This window comes from Monocercomonoides exilis (genome assembly GCF_001643675.1).
Source record: "Monocercomonoides exilis strain PA203 chromosome Unknown scaffold38-1042076, whole genome shotgun sequence".
NCBI lineage: Eukaryota > Preaxostyla > Oxymonadida > Polymastigidae > Monocercomonoides > Monocercomonoides exilis.
Genome location: NW_027150583.1, coordinates 690,001 through 706,816, shown reverse-complemented (window position 1 = coordinate 706,816; position 16,816 = coordinate 690,001). Strand labels below are relative to the sequence as shown.

The 16,816-nt window shown below is 34.2% G+C and overlaps 5 protein-coding genes across 5 annotated transcripts in view; 3 read left to right on the top strand and 2 right to left on the bottom strand.

Annotated features, from left to right (window-relative positions):
• Nucleotides 1-2,244: 2,244 nt before the first annotated feature.
• Nucleotides 2,245-3,048, top strand: MONOS_13664 (uncharacterized protein; the record flags this gene model as incomplete). The annotated part of the gene is made up of 4 exons (XM_067866387.1): nucleotides 2,245-2,289; nucleotides 2,379-2,515; nucleotides 2,581-2,661; nucleotides 2,718-3,048. The coding sequence occupies 4 exons, from the start codon at nucleotides 2,245-2,247 to the stop codon at nucleotides 3,046-3,048; spliced, it is 594 nt and encodes a 197-aa protein (XP_067723244.1).
• Nucleotides 3,049-3,164: 116 nt separating this feature from the next.
• MONOS_13663 (uncharacterized protein) lies at nucleotides 3,165-3,560 on the bottom strand (the record flags this gene model as incomplete). The annotated part of the gene is made up of 1 exon (XM_067866386.1): nucleotides 3,165-3,560. The coding sequence occupies one exon, from the start codon at nucleotides 3,558-3,560 to the stop codon at nucleotides 3,165-3,167; it is 396 nt and encodes a 131-aa protein (XP_067723243.1).
• Nucleotides 3,561-3,742: 182 nt separating this feature from the next.
• MONOS_13662 (uncharacterized protein) lies at nucleotides 3,743-4,207 on the bottom strand (the record flags this gene model as incomplete). Its single annotated transcript, XM_067866385.1, has 2 exons — nucleotides 3,743-3,904; nucleotides 4,025-4,207. 2 exons carry the CDS (start codon nucleotides 4,205-4,207, stop codon nucleotides 3,743-3,745), a joined length of 345 nt encoding a protein of 114 aa, XP_067723242.1.
• Nucleotides 4,208-9,223: 5,016 nt separating this feature from the next.
• On the top strand, nucleotides 9,224-9,606 carry MONOS_17945 (uncharacterized protein; the record flags this gene model as incomplete). Its single annotated transcript, XM_067870916.1, has 4 exons — nucleotides 9,224-9,252; nucleotides 9,302-9,351; nucleotides 9,456-9,510; nucleotides 9,555-9,606. 4 exons carry the CDS (start codon nucleotides 9,224-9,226, stop codon nucleotides 9,604-9,606), a joined length of 186 nt encoding a protein of 61 aa, XP_067723241.1.
• A 1,580-nt stretch (nucleotides 9,607-11,186) lies between these two features.
• The window catches only part of MONOS_12534fu12535fu12536fu13661 (uncharacterized protein), a 14,092-nt gene continuing 8,462 nt past the window's right edge, over nucleotides 11,187-16,816 (top strand). Inside the window, exons 1-6 of the mRNA XM_067865164.1 lie at nucleotides 11,187-11,307; nucleotides 11,377-11,450; nucleotides 11,522-11,623; nucleotides 11,668-14,281; nucleotides 14,761-14,818; nucleotides 15,345-16,816. The exon at nucleotides 15,345-16,816 is cut by the window's right edge and continues 790 nt beyond it. Coding sequence (XP_067723240.1) covers nucleotides 11,271-11,307; nucleotides 11,377-11,450; nucleotides 11,522-11,623; nucleotides 11,668-14,281; nucleotides 14,761-14,818; nucleotides 15,345-16,816 — 4,357 coding nt within the window. The 5' untranslated portion in view covers nucleotides 11,187-11,270. The remainder of the gene's footprint in view (nucleotides 11,308-11,376; nucleotides 11,451-11,521; nucleotides 11,624-11,667; nucleotides 14,282-14,760; nucleotides 14,819-15,344) is intronic.

Sequence of the window (16,816 nt, the reverse complement as noted above, 5' to 3'; positions counted from 1 at the left end):
GTCAGCTTTATTGTATTCCTCATTTTTCAATGCAGCTTTCATAAGACAACGAATACAAATAGAAAGGATTTCCCATGAAAACCCCATTTTAATCAAAAGATAGCATTCACAAATATCATTCAGCAAATATTCATTCTTTTCTTCTTTATTCTCATTTTCAATAATAATTATTTTCTCAAATCTTTTCTTCAGCATAGATTCTAAAAAATGAAAACTCCAACTATTTTTCTAAAGTTTGCAATATCCAACATGCTTTATAAATAAACACGCATTACCCATCGAAAGCTTCTCTTCTTTGATCATTTTTAATATTATATTTAACAATTCGGTTGTGTAAATGGTTTAAAAATCGAATTTACTCATCTCTTTCATCACCTCGTTCATCTCTTAGACTTTCCGTTTTTGCTCATTCCCATCGCAATCTTCAAGCTCGTTAATCAATTCTTCAAAAAAAAATTAGAAAAAAGTATTATTCGCAATAATACAAATGCAACAAACATTTACATACCAGTGACTTTTTCAGTTACAGATATCTCCTATATATATGTTGGAACATGCAGTTCTGTTAAACCTACGTTATCATCATTCATATTGATAATGCGAATGTTTGGAAAAAAGAAATTGTTGCTGAATAATAACTTTGAAGAAACATATGAATATCTGTGTGTATCCACTTCTTTTGGGCGTTGGGCAAAATTAATTAGATATTTATATGAAATACTTATTTTATTAATCTATTTGTGTTATTATGGTATCATATGATTATTTAATTTTGTATGTGAAAAATGGAATTAATTCTTGTGGGCTGGAAATGTATGATAAAAATAAAAAATATATTATTCTAAGATTTTTTTTGATTTCATTTCATTTCTTTTAATTTTATTTTTATTTTTATTTTATTTTTATTTTTTTTATTTTTATTTTTTTTTTTTTTTTGTGCAAAACTTGTGACAAAAGTGACGTATTATTATCATCACATCGCCCAAAGCAAATGAAAAAAACAAATAAATAAATTATTCGCTTTATTAATTTATTGAATATCTTTCATGTGTTCAAAATTTGATTTCAAAAGGCATCGAAATTTTATATGGAAATTCATGATTTCAAAAATAATGTCCCATAAATATTCATATGGGTGATTTTTTATTGAATTCATAAAAACTCCAACGTTTGATCAAATATCTTTTTCATTAAGGGTTGCATTGAAAAGAAAAAGGAAAGTGAAAAAAATGTAAAAAATGATATGGATATAATAATTACAATTTGTTTGTGGATTTTTGATAAAAGCATTTTTTTTTATTTTTATATTTTATTTTATTTTTAATATTTTTTTTTAGAAAAATTAATATCAAATCATTCATCACAATTACTGAACACGAGCAAAATCGTTTTTACAACAAGAATTCAAAATTTAATGAGCCTGATTTATCTGTTTTTTATTCTGTTTTGTTACGTTATTTAAAAAGCATAAAAAAGATTTGTTAAACTGAATACATATCAAAGAAACAATAACAATCTGTAAACCATACAGACTAAAATTTGAGACAATAGCAAGAGGTACGTCGAAAAAATAATGCTATGTTGTTTGCTTTTTGTAAAAACAAATGTATCTCAACATGTCATTCTTTTTTACTATATTGATCCAAAAAGTTATTGAAAAAATGAAAAATGAAAACATTAAGATAAATATCATTTCAACTTATTAAGTCCAACTTCAGATGAATCAAAAGCTTCCTAAGTTCATTTGCAATATCCTCACAGGCCATCTATACTTCTACTTCCTCAGCTTCCTCTCCAACCATCGTTCTTCCACATCCTCTTTTTTGGTGCAGCCTTTTGTCGTCTTGCTGATAAACCCAATCACAACTTTGCTGTACTCAATGCTTTATTGCAACTCTTAATCTTTTGTATTCACTGGCAGCTCTGAAAAAGTTCCTAACAGAGATCCTTCTGCACTGTCTGTTGAGTCCGAAACCAGCCATTTTGAGGTTCATATAAACACTTGTGCTACATCAAAGACGAAATTTCCACTTCTGCAGTGTGACACATGTTGCGTCTGGCGATGACGATGCCCAAAAAGAGATGTTGAGCTTCAGGCTTAGGGCGATCAACTCTGTGAAGATGACATTGAGCGAAATGTCAAGCGACATATTTCTGAAGATAGAGCACAAAGGCAGCAACGTTGTGGAGTGCAGCGAATGAGTCATTTTAAGTGCACAGAAGTAGAGTAGAGATGACTAGTGCATGAAGATGGTTGGGGAAGGAGATGAAGAACTTCATGACCTTCAGGTGTAGTACCAAAAAGGGAGCAACGGGCTTGGTGGCATGTTGCATTTTGGAGCGGCAATGTGGCGTTTGCCAATTGCGATTCTTCGAAGGATAAAACAACGTTTGCATCAGGAAGCATGCAGCTGGCCGAAGCGGATACCTGCCATTTCAACTGGGATCTGACCAGTTTAGATTTGGACTTTCTCGATGAACTCAGCGGATTCAAGCAATTTACAGCCATTTTCAAGTATTCAATCCCTCTTGCGGCGTTTTTCAAGATAAACATGACCAATATTGCGCTCACGTGCAAAGGGCTTTGACTTCCACTCACGAAGACACTCGGCTGATCCCTGAATATCGATCATTCATTCCAATTAACCAGAAGAAGAGTTTGTGTGCACATCGGCATGCATCCTCGCCTAGTGCATCTGATATGGCTTAACCGTCAGATGCAGCGAGCTGCTTATTGACAACTCCAAGCCCGAAAGCTCACATGTCATCTCTCTTTCCATCCTCGACCTCCGCTTCGACTTGAACGCGCCTTTGTGGGCAAGAATGTATTTCTTCGCTGCTCCAGCGCCCCCTACCAAATCAATGGACTCATCTTTTCCATTTTCGCCCAAACCTCTCTCGCCTCAAACACCTCCATCTGCGGCTCCGACTCCTCCTATCTCGGCCTCGACCTCGATGTCGATCCTGACCTCATCTCCTTCGTCTTCTTCTACTGCGCCCAATAAATATTCGTCGACAAAGACACAGGTTCATCCGCTTGCCCATTGATCCTCTGCGTCGAGAGCGCTCTTCAACATTTTATGGATCTAATCCTTCTCCATCGAAACCCATATCCTTCTTACAGACATCCTAGTTGAGTTCATCTCGGGGAGTCTTGCCTACGTTTATATTGCCACCCCCATTTTCATATCCCTGATCAGCCTGCCGATCAGTCTGCGGTTATTACCTTTCTCAATACCTGCATCCTCACCAGCTGCCACTTTTCCTTCGCATCTACCCACTCTTCTGTTTTCTGCCTCCTCGACTGATCCCTTGCCGTCTCCCCCTCCCTCTTTTCGACAGCCGACAAGCATACCCACCTCAACTCCACACTTCTTTGTGCTTGCAGGGGCACACTTCGCCTCTTCAGCATATCTGTCCATTCCCTCCACCTCACCCACCTTGCTCTTCTCACTCTCCCCGCTTCCTCCCTCTTTCTCTCTCTCATTAACCTCTCCGCCCTTAATACAGTCTTTGTTGTGCTTGCGTTGGATGACGGCTCCAGCTACTCTCTCGAGCATCTCATCGCTACAGATCTCGCCATTAAAACTGGCAGCATTGTTCTTCTCAATCCAATGAGCAATCCCCCTTCTTCTTCTTCTTCTTCTGCTTCTTCTGTACCAAATCAGCCAGAAAGCTACTTCAGTATGATTCATTCCTTCTTTCCTTCTGTTTCTTTCGACCAGCCCGACAGCTACATATACTAGTGAAACAGCGGCACAGCCCGTGTATCAGCCAGCGAAACCATTACCCAAAGCGGGGCTCCATCGTCTCTTGGGAGCACATCCGTTTTCCGCTGTTGCCCTTCAGTGACACTCGAGGCCTGCTCAATAAATGGAGGCGCCTTACAGCATCCACAAGGCTCCTTCAGCAACCTATCATGCAACAACAAAGTGTACACCGCTTATGGCTCACGATACGGAATTTGCATGTGAAATGACTCTTTTTCTCTTGGTCAGAACAGCAATGCTGTTCTCATTCACACCAGCCAGTCTAGCGAGCACAGCTGAAGCCTCAGGTCGTTTGTCTTCTTGTTGTCCAGCACTTTCACCTTCGCGATTAGCCAAACAACTCCATCTCGATGTTCTCCCCTTGCAATCCCATCACCAGATCGATCATCAACTTCTACATCGTCCGTACAACAACTTTCTGAAGACAACTCCTGCATTGCAAGAATGTTCGCGGAAGGTGATATTCCAGGAGTGAGAAGTCATATTTCTGAGACGCAACACATTAGGCAGCTGTTTTAACACTCTGCCGAGGATGAGGATGCAAAGGAAGAAGTGGAAGTTGAGGAGGAGGAGAAGGAGAAGATAAGATAGATGAAATGATTATGACAATAAAGAAGAGGAATAGGAAGAAGAAGAAATATGATTTGATAATAATAAAGATGAGTTAAATGTGGAAGACTTATTAATGAAAGATGAGAAAAAGGCAAAGAGAGGACGAAGCAGAGGCGAGAGCAATGGAATAGATGCAAACACAGAGAGCAGCGAGAAGTGAAGGTGGCTGGATGAAGCGAATTCAAAGAAGATTAAAATTCATTCAGCGGAGGAGGAAGCGAAAGAGAAGAAACAAAAACTCCGCAAAGTTTCAACAAGATTCAGAAGAGAGAAGATTCAGCAAATGAGCGGAATGAGAAAGTATTTAGTAATTGCACACTGAGAAAGAAAAGAGAACAATGAACGATCTTTTAATGAGTTAAAAGAGCTGAAGAGGGAAAAGAAGGAGAAGGAGAAGAAGGAGAAGTTCGAATTGGATAATCGTTACAAATGTGACTGAGCAAAGAACAGTTTGGGAAAAAGTGTTGAATGATGAAAAGAGAAAGAAAAGGAGAAGAACGATGGAGATGAACATTGGACAACTGATGGCACTGTTTTTATGAAATTTAATTTAAAATTATGAAATGTTGTATTTGAGGAGTGGTGAAGGAGAAAATAATGATTTTCTTTGACAGAGAAGAAGATTTGTCGTTTCGCTTCAATTCAATTTCATCTGAACTTCTACACTTTCTCCAATCATTGTTTCCTTTTCTTCTCCATCTTCTTATGCTTCCTCTTTGCTGTATTCCTACCGCTGGCATTTGATCAGATCATAGGCCTTCTGATTCATTTATGCCATTCAATTTGGTAGAGCCGACATGTGGGCCATAAATTATTTCATCTGCATTTCTTCGTATCGGCTAATCAATCGTCGATTACGCCTTCATTTCTTTCATAATTGTTTTTTGGGGAAAAAAAAGGCGATTTGAACGAATTTCTTTCATTTCATTCAACAACCGTCAGATCCAACAGTATGTTTCGCCTTTCATATCAATTTGGAAGCACAAAAGGAATATTTATTCAATCACAGAATAACGGCTGAAATTATATATCAACAGAAATGATTCAATATTAAACCAAGAAAAGCTGATTAGAAGGCACGTAATTTTAAAGAAAAATCGATTTAGACTTTTTCATTTGGAAGCTGAAAGAGGCACAGATAAAAAAGAAAGAGTATCAGAGCAATCCTTTTGTGAATGGATGAGTACCAAAATAGCGTTTGGCAGGTTACACAACGTCACGCGCCTTCAATATGTCGCAGAAGATGAACCGATGAAGGAAAGTGATTTTGAGGAAATTCTTATTTGAAGGAAAATTTAATGAAACAGCTGAATTTACAGCAGACAAGTAATGTTAATTTCATCAAACGCATATTTGAGGTAATTTCTTCTTTTTTGTGTGCCATTTCAACAACTTTTTCTCTTTGGTTGTCACTCGCATATATATTCACTATTTATCGGCGCATGCAATGATTTCTGCCTTATGTTCTGCACCTTCTTCAGAAGCCCCATCGCATTGTGCATGCACTTGCAGATCGCCTTTGTAAACTCACAATATATTGCTTTGATGTCAGATACACCATCCACTTACACCATGTCAGCAAAGTATCCATCGAGAAATATAAACAAGTCCACATCCCAATAGCCTAATGCGTGTGTTCTGTCATTCCCAACAACCGAGTTGTCTTTCTGAATGATGTTTCCTATGAAAGCAAATAGAGGTTCTATCACAGATTCAGTTAGAAACACGCACGCGAAAAAAACATCTCTTCCGCCTCCTCTTCATCTTCCTATTTCGTTCACCTCCTCGATCACACAGAATCAGTTGAACTAGGTGTTTAGCAAAATCATGTTACAAACGGTTATTTGCTGGTTATGCTATGCTGAGACAATACTACTCATGGTTCAGAAGGAGATGTCAAGAGAGAGTCAGTGTGGTGATGGAGGCATGGCAGAGGAAAAGAGATTCAATTGGATAGAAAAAGAATAAAGAGCAAAAGTGATATTTTTGAAAAAAGGATTTGGACGAGGCAGAGATGAAATAGAAGGAAGAAGAGAGGTAAATTGAGAACGACATGTGAATAGGATTTTTGTACAAAGAATAAAGAGAGAAGTGTTGGGGTTGAGTTGTTTTAATTCATTGATTATTGATTCCCCCATAATATAGTTCAACGATTTATAAAGCTACTGAATCGAATATAAAGAAATGTGATATGTGGCTATGCAAAGTCACAGAAAAGATGAAAGAAAGAAAAATAATTGATAATGTTCCATAGAAATCATCAATTTTGTTTTCTTATCATCTCTTCTATTCTTCTATTTTAATTATTTCCTTTCAAAGATTTGTTTTGCAAGTTACAAAACTATTATTTTCCTCATAATGTTTGATTTTTCAATTTTTCTAAAAATTTATGATTAAAATGAAAAAGGTTTTTTTTGAACATTAAAAAGGTATGTTTTTTTGATTATATGAATAAAACAAAAATATATTCTACAATAATAAAAGCGAAGTACTTATGATTAATCAACATTCGTTAAAATATCTTTAATACCACAATAGATTATTTTTTTCGATTTTTGATCTTTTTTTATGAAATCAAAAAAAATCAACCATATGAATAACGAAATTGTTGTTTTAAAAAAAAATTTCAAAAACAATTTTCTTGAGAACATCTTGTTAGTCACAAATTTTAATGTAATTAAATGATTCCACTCTTGATGTATTTTTTCAGAAAAAGTGGACATTTTTATGTTGTTAACAAAAAATTGAAATAGAGGTTCAAATTCTCATCATTTTCAAAAATAATGACAGGATATTATATTGCGGGCTATTTTCGACACTCTGCTAGTGACAAATTTATCACTAATAATTTTATGAAAAAATACTCAAAACGATCAATTATGAATAATAAGCTTAACAATTTTGTATAATTAGTTTTCCAAAATCTAATAATTAGTTTATTGATTTTGAATAATGAAAGGTGTATCAATAATTTTCTCCGTTCATTTAAAAAAAAATTAAAGGTGCTTGGGAAACAACGTATTTATCTACTTCAGGAGTGATTATGGCTTAATTTAAGAAAGGTGGGCAGATTTGATCTGAGCCAGTATTTTTTTATTTCTAAGGTTAAAATTCAAAAGTAATCTATGTATAAATTACTTGGTTTTGGTTGTAGGGTTAGCGTAACAGTTCTTGGGTTTTCAGTTATGTTCACGATAAGCCCCTGCGACGGACCGACATTTCATGAGTTACTAAACAAGTCGACCGACAAAACAGATGTCTTGTTTTTGATCAAATTTGTGAATCAGAAATATATAAAAATAATATTTATTTGTTGTTCATAATAATTATAAATTTATCTTATATTTGCTTAAATATTTTTTACGAACAAGAAATTCTTTATTTGAAAAATGATTTTTCAAAACATTTTAATGCGTAATCGAAGGTGTTTGTCGAGATCAGTCGATTGACAAAGATCGGTCGGTCAAAAGATCAACCTGTCGAACGGATTTTCTTTTTTGATATCATTTTTTCTCTTGGCAATTTGATTTCCAGGATTTAATAAAGAATTAAATTTTATTAGCAAAATTAGAACATTGAAAAAGAAGTTGCATGTTTAATTATGTTTTCAAGTGTATATTTTGACTTTGGAATTTTATACGTTGTTTGCAAAAAACTTCTCAGAACTAGTTAACACTTCCACACGCTGAGTGTTTGAACGATCTTGACACCTGTTATAAGAAATAATTCTAAAAATTTGGACAGTTAGATTTGAGAAATGTTTATTTCGAGCTTCACAAGTTTGAAGAGGATGTTTCAGAGTTGATCCAATAACAAGAAACACAGCTTTTTAATCCTGGCTAAAGATAAAGGCAATTAATTGAAGGAAGTGAATGCATAGATTGAATAACAAAAGTGCAAGAGTGATGGTGACAAAAGATCGGAAAAACCTTTGCATATGCGAGATTTTGTATAGAGAGTGCCCCAACCATGAAAAAACGCAATTCGAAAGGAAAATACCAGAGTGAGGAACAACATTGAAAAAAACATCATTGAACTGATGTCTTCATGGATATTCTCTTAGATTTCTTTGTCAATTTATTATGTTTGTATTGATTTTGTGATATTTTGTTGAGCAATTGTTTCTGACTAAAATAAGAACTCGTTGGCCGCAGGTTTTTCAATTCTCTTTTTTTCAAATAGCCTTTGGGAAAGACTTTTATAGAGCAACGGAACAATTCTTCAACGAAAAATATAAATTTTGTTTCAAGAAGTTAGATAGAAGCTGCAAACTTGTCTTCCTGCTTGAGATTAAACTTTTTTTAAAAGAATATCTCGGGAAGCTTTATGAAATCTTTTTTTTTCACAAGAACAGAAATTATTTACTATCACTCAAATATATTGTATCTCTCCTTTTTTTCAGTAAAAATAGATTGATCAACATTTCCGCAGGATTCGTTAAATCTGGGAGAATTCTGTGCTTTCTCTGTCGCATATTTCAATTCGATAACCTTTCAAAAATGTGATAATGTGAATGAAATCGAGAAGTGGAGGAAATTGAAGCAGCTTTTGGAAGTGAAATTAAAAACTAAACAGAGTACATAAATAAAAATGGAAGAGGAAAAAGAGTTTTGAAAAAAAAGATGATATTATAAGTTTTATGGGATTAGAATACTACAACAAAAATGAAAAGTGAAGTTGGAGAAAGATTGAATCATTAATTGATCTAGGCAAAAATGTTGCCAAAAGAACAGCCTAGAAAAAAAGGTAAGAATTTCAAACAATTCTTTTATATATTTCAAAAAAGTCAAAAGGAAAACGAAATCTGAATAAAATCGATGATACTTAAAAAAACATAGCAGATGAATCGAGGACATAATAACAACAAATGGTTTTCATAACGATTTCATCTACAGAATTTTCAACTAATTTTATTCCAGTTTCGAAATTGCTTCTTCTTTCACAATAATTGTGATTGTTTCAAACATATGTGTGACCTTCCTTCTTTCTCGATTGGATATGTTCTGACAGTGCTTCATTTTTCACTACCAACTTCATTTTTCTTTAATAATTGCTGCTGGTTCACATCTGCAGATTACCCTACTATTCAAATCTTCTACAGAATGCACCGAAAGATGAACAATCTGAGGTTATTATATGTTTGATTGCATTTTTGTTAATTTGTAATTTAAGTCTCTTTTCAAAATTTTTCTTTGAAACATTCCTGGGAATTGGATCATTTTGAATCCTATGAGCCAACAATAGAAAATATGCCTTTCACACGAAGCGATGTTCGAAAATGTTGCTAAATCCAGGAATAGTTAGATGAATGCCTGCTCAGCCATTGTGCTGTGTTTTTGTTTGCGTTATTATTGTGTTCGATGATGCAGTGACAAATTGGTGTTGGAAGCTTAAAAGATATCCACAATCTGTAACGGCCTCGAATTTTAGAGTGTTCGACATTGTGTGAGTACGATAGTAACGGCATGAAAGCACTGGTTGAATAAACTCTCGAGGTATTCAAAAAACGATCTGTAAGCAGGTGAGTATGATCAGCATTCTTTTAATGCGCTGACAAAATATGAACCGCAATTGTTGTCAATATTTGGCCCTTCTCAGTTCATAATTTTCTGTTAGGAAATCACTAATTCGCATTTATAAAGCTGAATCACAAGCTTCAAACATTTCCTCAGCATCATTATATAAGAAAATACAAAAATTTGTCTTTGTTTCCTTTTTTATCCTGTTATCAACTTGTTTGACTATCATTATTGTTTTTCTGAATAAATGGATTTGTAATAGCTGTGGGTTGTTCGTGAAAAAGTCATAAAACTTCTCCGGTTGTTCACTCTTTAAATTTTCTTCTTTAATCTCGTCGATTTTGTGGCGAGGGCTTGTTCTTTCTGCATAATGCATTAAAATAAAAATATTTATTAACAGAAACGGTTGCTTTTGCTAATAATGCATGTTTTTAATTATATAAAAAACATTTTTTTTAATTTTGAGAGCAAATAGATTCATGTGATAATTTAAATAATTTATGCGGTAAGCAAAAAACAAGTGATAATTATCCTTGCAACGCGCAGAAAACAACATTAGTGGATGAATGAGCAAGTCGTTTGATTCATAACAATTTTGATTTCTCCAACATAAATATTTTGAGTAGAAAATTTTCTAATTGAACTTAATATTTACGATTTATTTATTTTTTTATGAACATCAACAATAATTTTATAAATTAAGAACGAAAAAATGGAATTAACCTAGAATTAAAAAAAAAACGAAACCTCTCGACTCATGCAAATCCTTTCGACCGACATGAACAACCCAAACTTTCCTTGTCGCAAAGGCCAAGTTCACGCTCTTCTTTTAAGGGTTTGCACATTGAAGAAGACGTTCATTTTTTGATCATTTTTTTTGTTACGGTATTGATATAAATGTTTGTGTAAGAAAAGTTTAGAAACGTTAGAGCACTCTAGCTGATCATCACCAACGACTTGCTTACAAACTTGCTAATTGGTAGCTCGAAGGTTTGAACCTGGAGGGGTGATCTTTTTTACCAATTATTAATATTAAATGGTAAAAAAGATCACCTTTCTTAAATCTTGCCGTTATTTTACTCAACTCATACGTCAACAAGATTATTACAAGACAAAAAGTTCGTTTATTATTTCAAGTTCATTTCACATTATTAATTCAATTAGAAATAATTTGTATTTCAAATAAACACACACTTAATCACATTATTTTTTTCAATACAAATCATCAAAAGCACACATAAACAACATTAGAGAATTATTCCAACAATTTCTTTTAAACAAAACCATAATTAACCATTATACTATTTATTCGACATAAATCTTTTAATCTCAATTTTTTTTAATATTTGAAGATCCTGGCAAACCAAATATGAGAGAAGGAATAAATAGAATTTGCATATTAAATGGTACTAAGCAATTTATGAATAAAACTATTTTCTTAATTTTCGTTAACATCATTTTTAATGTTCTATTAGATAAAAAACGTTGGAAGTACAACATGCTAACGGACTTTTTAAATACAATTCATTATAAAGATCATTGTAAAAATGTTTTTTTTCATTTGTTGTTGAAAGTCAAATGTGAAATTCAACTTTTTATTATATTTTTGATTTTTCTTAGGATTTCCTCGATAATTTTAGCTTCATAAAAGATAGCAAAGCGAATCAAACTAAAGCTTATATTTCCTTTTATATTGGCAAAATTATTAATAATTTCATGAAAGTATGTTTGCTTTTCCATTTTTTTCAATAACACAGTTGTTTTAGTCTCAACGTAAAGATATTATTTTATCATGCTTTTCTGTTTTACTGAAGCTTTATTATAGTCATATAGTACACCTATCTTATCATCGGCTGATCTTCAAGATATCTTCACCTTTTACCGTACTTCTTGATGCAACAAAAGTTATTCTATGTGGAAACATTTCGGAAGACGATATACTGTATGTTCTGTCCGGAATAAATGTGGCGTTGCAAATGCAGAAAAAATGTGATTTTTTCAGTAATGGAGATTGCGACAGCATTTCCACCATTTTTACATTGTTATTCAATGCAATATGCAATATGGGATCCAAAGACATCCATTCTTATACACTGCAGAAAAAACTAACTTTTTTGTTTGAGCAAACGTTGCGCCTTATGAACACTGTTATTTTTTGTGCTGCTTCTTCGTCTTTTGTTCGCTCCACCGATTTGCATAAGCCAAATTCTGCCTCTTCATCAACATCTCCTTCTTCTTTTACATCTCCATCTTCTTCTCCATCTTCTTCCTCTTCCTCTTCTTCCTTTTCACATCACACCACTTTCCCCAGCCTTCTATTCGCTCTGGTTAATTCCCTCACCCGCCTCGTCTCTATTGAAGGAATTCCGCTTGTGAATGTGTTGTTTGCTCTGATTAAGCAGCCGCCCATGTTGTATTCCCCGTTTCTGTTTCAATTGAATGGAAGAGAAGTGAATGAGAATTTGGGATTTGAAGGTGAAAGAGAAAGAGAAGGAGAAGGACAAGATAAAGAGGGAAATGCTGAGATAGATTCAAAGTTATCAGAAGATATTAATAATATCTCATCATCATCATCATCCTCAAATTCTTCTTCTTATTCTCAATCACTCACTCGCTTCTCTCTCACCATCCCATTCCTCAATCAAACTCCTCTTTCACTTCGGCAGGCTGCCTCGTATGTTCTATGCTTCCTATTTAGTTACCGCCCATTAAGACACGAAAACAGAGGAACAGAAAGAATTTTATGGTTTCTGAGTAAAATTTTGAAAGATTTCATAGAAGAAGCGAAAGAGAGGGAGAAAAAGGAAAAAAATGAAAAAAAGGAGGAAGCTAAACGATTAAGAGAAGGATATAAAAAGATGAAGTTGGAGGAGATGAGGAAGAGAAGAAGAGAAGAAAAGGAAGAGAGGGAGAAGAAGAAGAAGAAGAAGACGATGACGAAGAATGAGATGAATGCTGTTATAATGATGGAAGAGGATGTAACAAAAACAGAAGTAAAATATGAAGAAAAGAAGTTGAAAAGCGGTTGTTCAGTTAATGTTAGTGAATTTCCGTCATCATCATCATCATCACCACCACCACCAGCAGCACCATTATATTCCTCTTCCTCTTCCTTTTCTTCTTCCTCTTCCTCTTCCTCTTCAATTTACCCATCATCATCATCTTCTTCTTCTTCCACCTCATCTTCCTTCTCCTTCCTCCTCCTCCCCTCCATCCAAGAAGCCGAAAGAAGATTAAACGAGAAGCAGAGAGAAGAAATGGAAAGGCAAATTATGACGAACAGAATCCTTTTGAATGACCAGGCAACTAGAGAAGACGAAGCTTTGGCAAGGACATTGGAGGAGGAGGAGAAGAGGAAGGCGATGGAAGGTGAGGGAGAAGGAGAGGGAGAAGGAGAGGGAGAAGAAAGAAGAGGAGATGGAATAGTATATGCAAGATTGGATGGAACAGAAGAAGTTGGGGAAGAAGAAGGAGAAAATGAAGAAATAAACAGAAGAAGAAGAGGAGAAAGAGAAAGAGAAGGAAGAAGAAGAAGAAAGATAGGAAAAGAAGAGAGAGAAAGAAAGCGAGAAATCGAAAGAGAATGGAAGAAGAAGAACAATAAAACAGCTTTGAAATTCAATCGACCAAAGAATTTTGACAATTTTTCCATTTTGGAGAAGAAGGAAGTGGTGGAGAAAGAAATTGAGATGTTAAGAGAACACATAAAAAAGAGGAAAAGAATAGAAAACCAAGTGATATATATGGATGGAGAAAGGTTTATTGTTGGGGAAAATGAGGAAGAGAAGGAAGAGAGGGAGAAGAAGGAGAGAGAAGAAGATGAAGATTTGTGGAAGAAAGAGGAAGAGATGGAAGAATTTGAAAGGGAGTTCAGAGAAGAAGAAGAAAGAGAGAGGAGAAGAGAAGAAGAAATAGAGAAGGAAAGAGAAAGTAAATTGGATGATATGTTTGAGAAGGAGAAGGAGAGGATAGAGAAGGAGAAGAGGGAAGAAGAAGAAGAAATATGCAAAATGTTGTTTTGTTTGGAAGGAGGAGGAAAAGAAGAAGAAGGAAATAAAAGGGGAAGAGAAAGAGAAAGAGAAAGAGAAAGAGAAAGAGAAAGAGAAAGAGAAGGGAATATGAAGAGAAGGAGGAAGGAGGAAGAGAAGAAATGGATTTTTAGAGGAAGAGAAGATAGAGAAAGTGAAAAGAAAGAGGAGGAAGAGAAGAATGAAGAGAAGAATGAAGTGAAAGAAGAGAAAGAAGAGAAAGAAGAGAAAGAAGAGGAGGAGGAGGAGGAAGAGGAAGAGGAAAAAGAATTTCAAATGAATGAAAATGAATTTGATGTAGCAGAAGTGGCAAGAGCACTTGTAGCATTGGGAATGCTAACAATATTGCCTTGTATGTTGATAGAGAGAGAGAAAGAAAGAGAAAGAGAGAAAGAGAAAGAAGAGAGAGACAAAGAGAAAGAAAGAAAGAAAGAAAGAAAGAAAGAAAGAAAGAAAGAAAGAAAGAAAGAAAGAAAGAAAGAGAGAGTGAGTGAGTGAATGAGAGAGAGAGAGAGAAGGTTTATATTTAAAGTTAATATTATATTATATTTATTTATTTGATATATTTTTGCTAAATCACATTTTTTTTAATGGAAAAGGGAAAAATGAGACTGTTTTTGACAAAAAAAAAATGAAAGGAATTGTTTATATTTTTTGTTTGTTTGTTTATTTTCTAATTAAAATATATATTCTTCTACTTCTTTTTCTTCTTCCTCTTCCTCTTCCTCTTCCTCTTCCTCTTCCTCTTTCTCTTTCTCTTTCTCTTCTTCTTCTTCTTCTTCCTCTACTACTACTTCTTCTTCTTTTCCGTCTTCCTCTTTTTGTATTTAGCCAATAGACATCTCATTCGATTTCGTAGCATTCTGCCTCTGATAGAATTTTTCTTACAGTTTGTGATGGAAATAAATGTTTCCTTTTCTTTTTGTTATTTCTTTTCCTTGTTATTTCTTTCTTTATCCTTTTTCACTGAAAACTGTCCATTGAAAATTTACTAATAAATCTATTGTTTTATTTTATATTTTATATTTTATTTTTATAATATTTTATTTTCCTTTCTTCTTCTTCTTCTTCTTCTTCTTCTTCTTCTTCTTCTTCTTCTTCTTCTTCTTCTTCTTCTTCTTCTTCTTCTCTCTCTCTCTCTCTCTCTCTCTCTCTCTCTCTCTCTCTCTCTCTCTCTCTCTCTCTCTCTCTCTTTCTCTCTTTCTCTTTCTCTCTTTCTCTTTCTATTTCTCTTTCTCTCTCTTTCTCTTTCTATTTCTCTTTCTCTCTCTCTCTCTCTCTCTCTTTCTCTTTCTCTTTCTCTTTCTCTTTCTCTTTCTCTCTCTCTCTCTCTCTCTTTCTCTTCCTCTTCCTCTTCCTTTTCCTTTTCCTCTCTCTCCTTTTCTTCTTCTTCTTCTTCTTCTTCTTCTCTTTAGTCATTCCAATCCACTTCTTGTATCATCCTCTCTATTTGCCCTAAATGGATTGAGCAAGTCGAATGACATGGATGTGAAGAAGAAGATGATGGAAGAAGGGTATTTGGTGGCATATAAGAAAATCATAGAGGAAGGAAGAAGAGAAGCAAGAGAAGCAAGAGAAGAGGAAGAAGAGGAAGAGGAAGAAGAAAAAGAGAAATTCAAAAAAGAGGAAGAAAAAGAAATAAAATTGGAAAAAACAGAAGAAGAAATAAAAGAAACAAACATTTCTTCATTTCATATTCCTTCATCATCATCATCTTCTTCTTCTTCTCTTTCTCTTTCTTCTTCTTCTCTTTCTTCTTCTTCTTCATTCTCATCTCAAAATCAACCACAAATCCAGCAAAGTTCGCGTACTCCACATATAACTTCCTCAAAATTGTCTTTTGTTTCTTCTTCTTCTTTTCTTTTTTGCCTAAAAAGACACAAAAATGACAGAAATATGAGTGTTTTGATAGAAATAATGCGATTTGCAATGAACAAAGAAATCCATTCGATAAACAAGATTTTGAAGAGAGGGATAGGAAAAGAGGTGTTTTTGTGGTTGAAAGAGGAAATAGAGGAGATGAAGAAGGAGAAGGAGAAGGAGGTGAAAAAGGAGAAGGAGAAGGAGGTGAAGAAGGAGAAGGAGGAGGAGAAGGAGGGGAGGAAAGGAAGAAGAGAAGGAAGAGAAGGAATAATGAAAGAAGAAGAAATAAATAACGAAGAAGAGGAAGAAAGAGAAGAAGAAAGAGAAGAAGAGGAAAGAGAAGAAGAGGAAAGAGAAGAAGAAGAAAGAGAAGAAGAAACAAACAACATCTTCATTCTTTCTCCTTCCAAATACCATCTTCTTGTTTCTCTTCTTCATTTTGCTTCTTCTTTGTTTAAGTTTTCTTTCACTGAACATTTCATCAAGTTGATTGAAATGTTTCCTATGAAAGAATTTCTGTCATTGTTTGCGATGAAGTTTGTGGTGAAGGAAGAAGAAGAAGAAGAAGAAGAAGAAGAAGAAGAAGAGGAGGAGGAGGAGGAGGAGGAGGAAAGAGAAGGAAGAGAAGAAGAAGGAAGAGAAGAAAGAAAAGGAGAAAGAAAAGAGGAGGAGGAAAAAGGAAAAGAAAAGAATGAAGAAATAATAAATTCTGAACAATTTACAATATCATCATCATCTTCTTCTTCTTCTTCTAATGTTTTCTCTCTATTCTCTACAAACCCTTCTTCTTCTTCTTCACCTCTCTTCATTTATTCCCTCCAACTCCTCCAGCGTGTTCTAAACTGCCTAATTAGGAACCCTCAATTAACCAAAATAAGAATAAATGTAATAAAATTAATTATTTCACAAATAAATCAGTCAATTTTGAATAATAAACTGAAAAATTCCCCTTTTCAGTTTATTTCTGAAGGAAATAAAATTATGCAGGAATATTTGAAGTTTGAAATTGGGTTAGTTTTGATGC